General features: G+C 40.4%; 1 protein-coding gene across 9 annotated transcripts in view; it reads left to right on the top strand.

Annotated features, from left to right (window-relative positions):
- Positions 1-9,651, top strand: part of LOC118337066 (coiled-coil domain-containing protein 9B) — a 17,881-nt gene extending 8,230 nt beyond the window's left edge. For 7 of the 9 annotated variants that reach the window (XM_035673904.1, XM_035673901.1, XM_035673900.1 and 4 more), the window contains 8 exons: positions 1,675-1,853; positions 3,548-3,609; positions 3,707-3,757; positions 4,605-4,701; positions 5,667-5,700; positions 5,811-6,429; positions 6,512-6,594; positions 6,987-9,651. In XM_035673904.1, coding sequence (XP_035529797.1) covers positions 1,675-1,853; positions 3,548-3,609; positions 3,707-3,757; positions 4,605-4,701; positions 5,667-5,700; positions 5,811-6,429; positions 6,512-6,594; positions 6,987-7,013 — 1,152 coding nt within the window. In that variant the 3' untranslated portion in view covers positions 7,014-9,651. The remainder of the gene's footprint in view (positions 1-1,674; positions 1,854-3,547; positions 3,610-3,706; positions 3,758-4,604; positions 4,702-5,666; positions 5,701-5,810; positions 6,430-6,511; positions 6,595-6,986) is intronic. The other 2 variants (XM_035673903.1, XM_035673902.1) reach the window with 1 other exon arrangement.
- The last annotated feature ends 1,759 nt before the right edge of the window (positions 9,652-11,410 follow it).

The following is an 11,410-nucleotide window of genomic DNA, read 5'->3' as shown; positions in this document are numbered from 1 at the left end:
CCCTTTTCTAGTGCTTGTCCCCATCTGCCTCCCGCTGGCTCACGTGTTAACGTTGCTGGAGTAGCTCAGAGCTGTCTCGCAGATCAGACGTGCAATAAACAGGCTAATGGTAAGCAGGGAGGACGGGCTTCAAAGGCCCACCGAATACGCCACATGACAAGTGATGCTGTTCATGCCTCTCTGTGCCTGCGAGCCGAGCGAGTGCTCAAGGAAATACCAAGCTGAGTTGGGTTTTTTTTTTTTTTCAGGTGTTTTTTGTGTAAGAGGTAAAGGTCAGACAACCCTTGGCTTTGTTAGCTGTTTTGATTAACAAATATATCGTAAACCTCTTCTGGCATATTCAGGCCTAAACCAGTGCAGCCTTGAAGGAGGAGAAGAAGCTGTTAAGGAGTCCAGAATAAGAGCATGCTCATTCTTATTCGCCCTTTCTCAATCTTGAATCTAAATTTGCACGCAGTCCCTCTCTCTTAGCCCTCGCTAGACTCGTCCACCCCACCTACTTTGGCCCCTGACAACCTCCCTGCGAGGCCTCATGTAGGCGAAAAATTGAAAAGTGCTAATTAGCAGGGCGGCTGGGGTGGCAGCAGAGCACAGCCTGTTGGAACATGCGAGAAGCACCTTCCCTTGTGGCCCTTGAGGTCCTCCGAGGGGGGAAGAGAAGAGGGAGGGGAGAGAAGATGGAAAACAGAGGGATGAGCACAGATGTCATGTTCTCCAATAACTGCACACAGGAAGGCAACATGTTTACTTGGCTGTGATTGGTCCACACCTGAGGGGAAAACATCACCCATCATGGTCTCTTACCGGCACTGTGATGTTTTTCTCCGTCTGACATAATGTGCATGAGCTGCATGTTGATTTTTTTTCTCTCAAGCAATTTTTTATTTTTCTCTAGAAAGAAACATCATCTCCCTCCTGCTGTATAACAAACCAAGCACTGATGAGCACTCTCTCTCTGAGATTACTGGTGTTTTATGTGATTTCCCTTGGAGCAAGCACAGCAGTGTTTGCAGTCCTGATTCGCTCCAGCACTTTGTAACAAGAGCACACAGCCTCTGTCCCCTTTGATGTGTTAAAGAGCCTACATCAGCTCTCAGTTTAGGATTACAGTCTTAAGCAATATTTTCTGCTCTCATCACAGTCATCAATAAACAGGTTAAGAGGGGAAGCGGACCTAATTGCATTTATTGTAAGCTGCACTTTTCCCGGAATATTGTCTCAAAGAATTTGATTGTGTTGCCTTGCAGTCATCACGGTAGACAAATAAGAAGCTATTTGAAATCAAATGGGATTTACAGTAATGTAGAATATTTGAAAATACCAGAAATATCCTTGTTCGTTCCCTTTCTTTTGAACCCTTCTGGTCTGTATATTGCCCTGTTGCTGTTGAATTATTTGTTCAGAGATGATAAGCTGTTCTTGTTTATGACCACCAATGCTTAATGTGAGCCCATTGTTGAGCTTGTTCCCTTCACTGCTCTGATTAGTGTGTAGAGTGATGCTTCAGATGTATTATAATGTGACACTACGAGTGGTGTGCGTGCATTCTGATTCAGTCATGTTTCAGTGCCAGTGCTTCATTACTAATGAGTGGCAGTGCCATCATATAAATCTACATGAAGAGGGCTTATTGTTTTTATGCATGAAAATACAATGAACTGTTTTTCTGCTAAGGAGCCTGAGAGCCCACAGGCCAGCACAGACCTCAACATCCCCACGTCGAAAGAGGAGCAGGAGGAGTATCTGCGGTGGAAGAAAGAGCGTGAGCAGATTGACAGGGAGAGAGTGGCACGTCACAAAAATGCCAAGGGCCAGTGGAGACGGGCGTGGGACATGGACAAAACCGAGAACATGTAAGACTTCTCAGCACTTAGCCTTCCCCGGGCACTTCATGTGCTGATGTCTGATGATTTCTTACAGCTGTTCCTCTGGGTGGTATTTCATTTTCTATTTTTATGCCTTTTCTAATCTATATTTGTCTAGGAAATATTGACTGATCATATTTAATCTTCTCCAGCAATGCACAGCTTCACATTCACAGAGTCTTCCCGTTGGCCACTGAGCAATAGGGGATAAAATGCTTATCAAGGGCCACTTGTCGGTACTTGTTGAAGGAGAGTAGAGATAGATAGTAGATAGTTATTTAGTGTTTTATAAAATAAGATGTTTCTTCATCCTATTAGTTTAACCTTTAATAATGTTGGCATAGTGCCAATAATCCCCCCCTTAGATTGTCTTTTTTAGTTCAACATTTTGGAAAATACGTGTATTCATTTTCTCACTGAGACGTAATGAGAAGCAGCAATCTAGCTTAGCTTAGCATAAAGGAAGCAGGATAAAGGCTGGAAACAGGTAGTCGGTCTCTGTCCAAAGGAGAAAAAAAAGCCTACGAGCACATTTAAAGCTCACTAATTAACATGTTATATCTTGTTTGTTTAAAAAAGATATCTTAAAAAAGAAATGTAAAAATGAAATAAAATGAAAAGGATTTGTGGTTAAATGCTGGAACAAGCACCCCTAACTAGAGACATGTTCATAATCAGCATTGAAGATCCTGGTTAGGATTGAGCCAGGGTAGCTAATGCCCCTGTTTCTAGTCTTTATGCTAAGCTAACTGTCTGCTGGCTGTAGCTTCATATTTAACAGACAGACATGAGAGCGGTATCAATCTTCTCATCTATAGCTCTGCAAGAAAGTGAATTAGCATATTTCCCTAAAAGATACTGTTGTCATAATACACATAGTAACTTTATTTGAATGTGGTCTGCTAAGTTACTAGCTTCATTAGTTAATAGTTTTTTAAATAATCACAATGTTGCTTCTCTCCCCTTCTTTTTATCCTGAAGTTAGAGAAACGCTTTCTCACGAGCAGCCTTCTTTCTAGTTAGTTTATTCAGTGGAAGAATCCATTAGATGAGGTATCTGGACTACATGTCCTGCCACATGATCACAAGACTAAATCTCATCAAGTCACAGGATGTTGTTATACAATTTGCCTGAAACATAATTATTTGGTGGTGCAATCATTTAACAGTATGTACTACTTTGTGCATTCTCACATTTTCAAGACTTAGTTTGATCACAGCTTCCCCATTCATTTTAAGTGTTTGTTAGATTTCAAACAAACCCGGCTGTCGTACAAAGAATGACCAAGCTGCAGAGTAAATCAATGTTCTGTTTAAGGGAGCATCAAAATGTAAAGAGACAAGGGAGGAGCAGCTATTTTTGGCTTGGGATAAGGGATGGATGCCATGCCTTATTTGGTGAGGCTTAAACAAGGCCCTAGAGTAAGAATAGAAGAGGAAATGTTTTTCTGATTCAACAATTTAGATGGTCTCACTGGATGTAAAACTCAAGGGTGTGACTCATGAGGCAAAACCTCTCACTGATTCTGCAAAATCTCACATTTTAGGCCAATAATAAATGAAGAGCTTGTTGATCAGGGTGGAGATGTGCTGTTATGTCACCTGAACAAAAAAGGAAAACTTATTTTGAGAAATAACCAATACACTGTCTGCATTGGTTTGTGTTTCTGCCCAAACTGAAGCTCTGCTTTTAGGTTTTCAGACAAATCCCTCCCTGACAGAGACTGGGGGCCTTCTAGCAGAGGTGAGGAATTCACACAGTCCAAACTAAGAGCACAAGCAATAAAAAATTCTTTCACATCAAAATATTATGTTAACATGATGCATTATGTTTATTCCAGGTGGACGAAATGCTAGACGAGGACAATCCAGGGCGGGTGCTGAGTCAAGAGGTATCTTAGTGCTTAATTATTATTTATTCATTAGTTCAGTGCTTCAAATTCATTATATAGCGTACAGAGAAGCTGAATTATATATATATTATATATTAATTATATATTATATATATTTTCTGAAGTCTCAGTGAAGCAGCATTCTCATTCTCATTTTTCAAGTTGAAACAGGATAATGTAGGACGCAATTCATGTGGGATTCATTAAACTGGGTAAACTGGTGGGATATCAGCCAGGAAGAGATAGGCAGATAACGTTGGGGGTGGCTCGAAAATCTATATTTTTTTTTCTGAAATTCAAAGACACTTTAGCCCACACAGCGAGGAAACCATTTAAGGAAAACTTTTGTATTTTTCAAGCTGGATCCTATTTTCCCATGTTTATAAGTGACTAATGGAGACAACATTTTTTGAAATTGGTCTAGTATTGAGTGAGGGCTGCAGTCGGCAGCTGTAAAACGGGCTGCAACACAATCCTTTGGGGCAATTGCGTACCGTCAAAGTCCACTAAAAGGGCTTTTAGTGGGCTGATGTTGTTATTCTAGGTCTCTGACAACATTACGGAAAGAATCCCTACAGAGACAGACCTTTTAGTTAAAGAGGTCCTTTTCGTTTTAACCAGAAACAGCCGTTATTTCAGTTAGTTTGTGTTATTGTGTGACGTTGGTGTTTTAAACCCTTTAAAACCATAACTTAGGCAGACACAAAACATGGCAAAATAGGGTCCAGGTTGAAAAAATACCAGAGTTTCCCTTTAAAGATATACTGTTGTCTCAGCAGAAAGAGTAATGTCTTTAATGTAAAATGTAATTTAATTGTGTTAAACTTTCAGTATTCTTCTGTTCTAGGTCACGAGAAGCGAGGCAAAGACAAGGGAACTAAAAATGTGCTGGTGATGAGCAGTAAAGCAAAAGGCATAGATCGTCTGACTGGGAGAGCCAGGAGGTCAGTAACGGCCAAACATCATAAACATTAGTGCCACGCACACAACAGCTGGATGTTAAAGTTGATTTAACCATCTGGGTCTCTCCAACCACAGCCTCAACTAAGGGTTAGGGTTAGGAGAAAAACACGCTATGACTAATGAAATACATGAAACAAATGTGGGAATTTGTGTTGTTTTCCTGCACTGTGGCCTAATGTACAAATTCCCCTCCATGTCATGAGACTTGATTTAGAAGTTGGGGCAGCTGACTAAATAACCCGGAAGGCCTCATTCATGTCTCACTACAATCGTTTTTTCTCCTCCAGCTTTCCTCTGTTGTGAAACAAGCTACTGTGCTGGATGGTGAGGAGGCTTTCAGTGTGTGTTACACAAGCATTGCTCATAACCTCAAAAAGCCACAAGGCCACAGACCTGGAAGTGAGGCATTATGACCTCTGAGTGTGACAGTGTAATGCACCAGATGGTTTTCTCTCCATGTGTGTCAGTGATGGTTGTAGGTAAGGGTCAGGGGACAAATGCTAAACAGCATTCAGGTGTGTCCTAGCATATTCTAGTTGTCAGGCTGTGCTGTCGTCATAGCTGGCCGAATGATTGAAGATTGATTCCACTCTCATGTCTCCACGGTATATGAAGCTACAACCAGGAGATGGTTAGCTTAGCAAATGAGACATAACATGTTGATTAGTGAGCTTTAGAGGAGCTGGAAGGCAGATTTTGTTACCTCAGTGCAGAGCCAGGCTAGCTCTTTTCACCTGTTTCCTTTCTTTATGCTAAGCTAAGTAGCTGCTTGTTGTAACTTCATATTTACTATTCATATATGAGAGTATCAGTGTTCTCATCTAACAAACATTTTCCTCCAGCTATTTCTTTAACCTTTTTATGGAGTTTTATGGAGTATGTCATAATGGACACAAGAAGAACACATTACAGAAAATCTTTTGATAAAAGTACCTTTATTTTTTAGATGGCAGGCAAATGAAGACGAAGAGAACCTACAGGTGAGATATCAAACCTGTATGAGTGTAAATATGAATTTGTCAATTAATGTTACTAAAGAAGCAAAAAAAAAAACACCAACCTTATTTGTTGTTCTTATCTCATCCTCTAGACGTCTGACACAACATTAGAGGAATTCTTGGAGGAATTCGACGCCCTCACAGATGCTGAGGTAGAAGATCTGAAAGATCACGACTCAAAACTGAAGCTGTCGCCCAGCCCAGATTCACTGAGTGCATCTGAGGAGGTGAGTGGATCCACTGCTCCCGTGCCAGCTGCTACCCTGAGAGAGGACACCCCCACTCAGGGGAAGGCAGAGACCTCGTCCCCTCGGGGTTCAGAGAAAAAAGTACACTTCTCGGAAGAACTCGTCCAGGGCACTCACACAAAGCAAACCACAGGCTCCCAGGACTCTGCCAGCTCAGAATCAAGAAGTCTGAGCTTCTTAAAAGCTTCCTCACCTAAAAAAACCCAACCTGAAGTGCAAAGGCCACATCAGCCTCTTGAAAGTGCCCAGCAGGATGATGGTAGTCCTCAGGATCAAGGAGGTGGTCCGTCTGCTCCTCCTGTTGCCCAGCAGCAGGCCTCTGAAACCGAATGTACTAAAAAAGACAGCACCCCCTCCACAGCTCCGAGCTCCCTCTCCCCTGAAAAAGCCTGTGCCTCTCTACAGGAGACCTCTGTCCAGCCTGTAGAGCTTGCCAAGTGCAACATCAGCAACACAAACACAGGTACGCAATAGCTTCAGTAGCCCTGACTTTTTCTGACACTACATCTGGATGGTATATAACGAAGCTAATTTTTCTTCCAAAGAGGAACTAATAGAGTCTGGTCTGTCAGTCCTGAGCCTGGAGTCAGGAGAGACACACCCAACACACTCCACCAGCAGTGACAAGGTCAGTGTGAGAGACAGGAAGAGGGATGGGAGAATCAATAGATGTGTAAATGGGCCGATGGAGAGAAGTGCAAATGAATGACGAGTTAAATGGATGAAGAGAGAGACAGGCAGTATATCTGCAGTGCAGCTGTGTAATATCCAATTTCGGGTTTAAGTGTATTCACCACCTCTGAGGCCTGTTGGAGTGCAGGAGAAATAGTCTCATGAGAGAATGCCTCTTCATCTCATCCACCACTGAAACAGATTGATAATATATAACCGCCTGCTTAAATCATTCATGTAGAAAAGAGAAGTGGTGGGAATCAGATGAATAAACTGGCTATGTGAATTATGGAAAAGAAGTTAGTTGTAACTAATACTTTTGTGTATGTTTCTCTCTCTTTTTTGCAGGCAAGAGAGCATGGGAAGATTGTTTGATTGACATTTTTGGGATGTAAATACTGAAGCCAAATCACAGTAACACAGAGCCTTGCCTCTTTGTTTTTGGATGCATCATTTTGCTTCAGGTATCTCACTTGAGATACCCTGTTTATGGCTTACACACAAAACCATGGTTTAATTTTGCTGTGGCGTGTCCCACTTGTGGAAGTTTTCCAATATCTAAAATTTGACGAAGGAATGGTTTTGCCTGCAAAATCAAATATTTTTTACATCCAAGCACTTTATGAGTATTAAAGTACGTGTGCTGACATACTATTCAGTATGTTTGTATGCTGCTTGAGTGCAATATCATTGAATGTTTACATTTGTATGAAAATTTCAAGCTACATATCAGGAGGCTAGCTAATCAATTACACATAGGTAGCCCTTGAAAATAAACTTAATAAACAGCCACAGTCAAATTATCTAGTGCCTGACTCTTCCTCAGAGGTATTTTCAATAAATGAAAGGAAGCCTGTATTATATGACAATAGATTAGTGACAGACCTACAGTAGAGTCTGTATTTCTACACTCAAAACTTGTGAGTAGATATTATTTATTAACTGCTTCCAGCATCAGTCACAAATTGCTAATCAATACATTATTGAAGGGCACATTTGAGACTCATTGTCTTATTGGCCACTGACCAAGACATTTCTAAAATATCACTAGTGACATAAATGTTTTTGTTATTAAGAACATTTAAAGGGCCACTCTTCTTCTGTGACTCTGGAGGAGCTTAATAAAGTCTGACATAATAACCCTGATGATGTTATATTGATGTCATATCACAAAATGATCATGAAACGTCAACGATACAAACTCGGGGTGTGATGTTTTCCCGACAGAGATGATCTAACAAAGAAATGCTATCAAGTTGGATTATGGGAAATGAAGTATCCAGTGTTTTTGGAACTTGACCCATACTAGGGACTAAAAGTCAGGATGTTTTAGGCTACATAGATTTAGGCTATTCTTATTGTAATCTGTCTCTCCAATTTCATCGAGGTAGATTTAGAAATTGATAGAGTGCCCCTTTAATTTTAGTCAGCTAATAGGAGAATCCACATTACTGATATGAAAATATGTGGCTGTTTTAAAAAGTAATCAGTGACACTGTGGCACCAAAATCTCAAACTTGCCCTTTAACACATTGTTATTGTTTTAGAGTTTATTTACAGCTGGATCCCAATTATCTAGTCTTCCGCAGACTGACAGACAGACAGATCTGCTTCTAAGCATTTAATATGTAATTGTAATGTATGCCTGTAGTTTCTCAAATTTAAACAATAGACAGAGATATGAAATCGAAAAGACTAATCACAAACTAAATTTGGGAAGTACATTACTTTCTGTAATAGTTTGCTCATGCTGTTTTTAAGCACCCAGTGTTAAAGAGTCCAGGTACATAACAGCCTCCAACCTTGTTCTCTGTTAAGGCCCCTGTGGGGCCGACACTCTTGAGATGTTGAAAATATCCAGGTCCACGAGCGTTCAGCCTTTAATTCACAGTCAAAACACTGGGATTCAGCTGTTATTCCCCTTCAGCTTTGTTTTGTAATTTGTTCTCTCACGAAAGACAACTAATATTTTTTGAAAGGCTTAATTAAGAATTTAGCCAGTTGTTGTGCCTTGCATATTGGCTTCTTCATATACTGAAGGTGTACCTTTATGTCATGCTTTGTATCATAACATACAGTAGTGTTAAATGTACTGTACTAACAGTGCAACTTCACTATTGATTTTATTTATTTGCCTCTCCATTTGGACAACAGAATGTTAACTAGAAGGATTTTTGCAATTCTAAAACAATGTTTATGTGCATTATAGTAGCTGTTTATTCTCTGTGACATGTATGGATTTGTTTGTATTTATTTATTGCCAATTATTTTATTATTGGTATCAAGTGGCAACTATAATGAGAAGCCTTACAAGAACTCCTCAAAGAAGTTTTTGGCTTTTGTCAACGCTACAGTATAGTAAACAGTTATGTAACCAGTCAGTAGAGAACATAGTGGACATGCTCTGAGCTGCAGGGCCTGGTCTGCTTAAACTGTGGTTACATAAAAATCATCAGGAATCTACTAGAAGCACACTGGGAAAATCAAGACACGAGTCACACGGTTTGAGGCCCGTCCAGCCATCAAGAAGGATGTTGTGCTGTTTTGAAAATGGGCCTTATTCTATATTATATATGGAATTTTAATGGATGGTAAATGAAACATCTGTTGGAAAATACAGATTACCTCTGAAATATTTAAAATTCCCTGTATGAAATTTAGGACCTACAACCATAGAGAAGTTGTACATTTGTCCTTGTTTAGCACTTCATTTAGTTAGTAGACATCTGCATTGTCCCCTCGCTTAAATGTCACATTCAAGGGGTGGTTACAATTGTCTTGCTCCACTTGGGTGTCCACTGCTGTCCTCCATGTTTTCACATACTTTCATGATGAAGGAATGATTGTGAGTGCTCGTGTATGAGCGTGTGTCAAGGTGTGATCCCAGCTTTTTACCGTTCATAGTGCTCATGCTAATTAAAATCTGTGTGCAACATAGCTTCATTTACTGTAGAACCGTTTGGAAGGAGTCATACAGACTATCAATAAAGTTTTTCTGTATTTCAAACTCAAATTATGACTGGCAATCGTTTTGTTTCACTGTCACCCTCTCTTACCCTATCCCTCCCCTGTCTCTCACTGACTCATGCACCTGTAATATCAAATGTGTATGAATTCTACCTCTGGGGAGTTTTTATGTCATTGGAGAAAAATAAGGTCACTTTAGTAAGTCTCAGAGAGAAGGAAGGGCAGCTGAGACAGAAATGTAGAGCACATTGCGGCATCAACAGACCATATAGTTATGCCTCGGTCCCCTGAGTCTGCCTTCATGGTGCATTTGATTAATTTCAGATGAGCTCTCTGCTGGGCTGTTACATTGGAAACGGCTCCCTCTCGGCCCTACAGGTGGGACCTCCCATAGGTGCTACTATTTTAATTATCTCCTCCCAAGGCTGTCTCCATAGCAGCCTTCTGCCACTGAGGCTTTTGTCCGTCTGTACAGAGAGATCAGCAGCCTCACTCTCCTTGAAAACTTGTTTTCTTCAGCCCAAAACTTTTTGATTCCTGCAAATGGTATTATAAAACACAGTCTATAACACTCCTGGTTCACTTTGTAAGATAGCTTAGTTAGTTTGAAGGGTCTGACGCAATAGTACACTACAGTGGGGGAGTTGATATTATGGAAATAAGTCCTGTAGGCTGTGTTAGAGGATTGAAGTGCAGTGTAGGATTATGTCAGCTGCACTCTGCAGTGGAGAGAGGCTTCAGAAGCGTGCCTTCCTGAGGAAAGATTAAAAAAAGAGCTCAAAGCAGCTTTAAAGCAAGGTAGTGCTGAGACCTGTCATAGTAGATCACACAGGATCCTGTTTGTGTGTGGCTTTTTGTTTTTGTGCTGTGGTAGAAATTTGTGGCTCGGAGACATACATACTCCTAAATACTGTCACTAAATCTGGATATGATGATGCTCGGGGTTAACGTTTAACTGCATAATGATTTAGGGATTAGTACAAAGCAATAGTTCAAACTGCAATAACAGTTAGACGGGAGGATTGATACCATTTTCATTCATGTCTTATGAATTTGAATGTACAGCCAGCAACCAATTAGCTTAGCTTAGCATCAATACTATAAACCGGCTCTGTGCAAAGATAACAAAATTCACCTACCAGCACCTCTAAAGCTCACTTATCATTACATTTACATTACATTACATTCCTTTGGCAGATACCTTTGTGTCGTAAACAGCTAGGTATCACCCAAAACAGCGTATCTATTTTTATACATAACTAAAAGGATATTCAGTGCTACAGTACAAGTGCTTAGAGAATTTGTTTAAAAGAAAATATGAGACATAAGTGCTTACAACATGTTGTATCTTGTCAACATCACAGTAAGTATAAGACTCCTCACTGCCTCTGGCCAAGAAATAGTCCGGCACATACCTCTGGTAAATACCACAACCTGTCTTTCTTACACGTCAGGTCTTATTCGAATGAATAAAAACAGATATATTTTGTTAATTAGTGAATTTACAGAGAATTTTATTTTTATTTTTTAGAGGCGATGGTAGACAGAGCCAGGCTAGCTGCTTCCAAGCTTCCAGTCTTTGTGCTAAGCTAAGCTAATGGGCTGCTGGCTGTAATATTGTATCTACTGGATAGATACAACAGTGATATCAATGTTCTACATTCAGAAAGTGAATAACCGTATTTCCCAAAATGTTGAACTATTGCTTCAAGCTTCAAGCTAAATGGGGTCATCTATTTGCTTCATATGCTTTAAACACAGTGAGGCAACGCCAGAGGTTCTCGAGGTGTTTCATTTCAGTTGAT

The sequence above is a fragment of the Morone saxatilis genome, unplaced genomic scaffold, assembly GCF_004916995.1.
Source record: "Morone saxatilis isolate NCDOM2014 unplaced genomic scaffold, NCSU_SB_2.0 Contig3, whole genome shotgun sequence".
NCBI classification, from domain to species: Eukaryota; Metazoa; Chordata; class Actinopteri; family Moronidae; genus Morone; species Morone saxatilis.
This window is presented reverse-complemented; position numbering and strand designations above follow the sequence as displayed.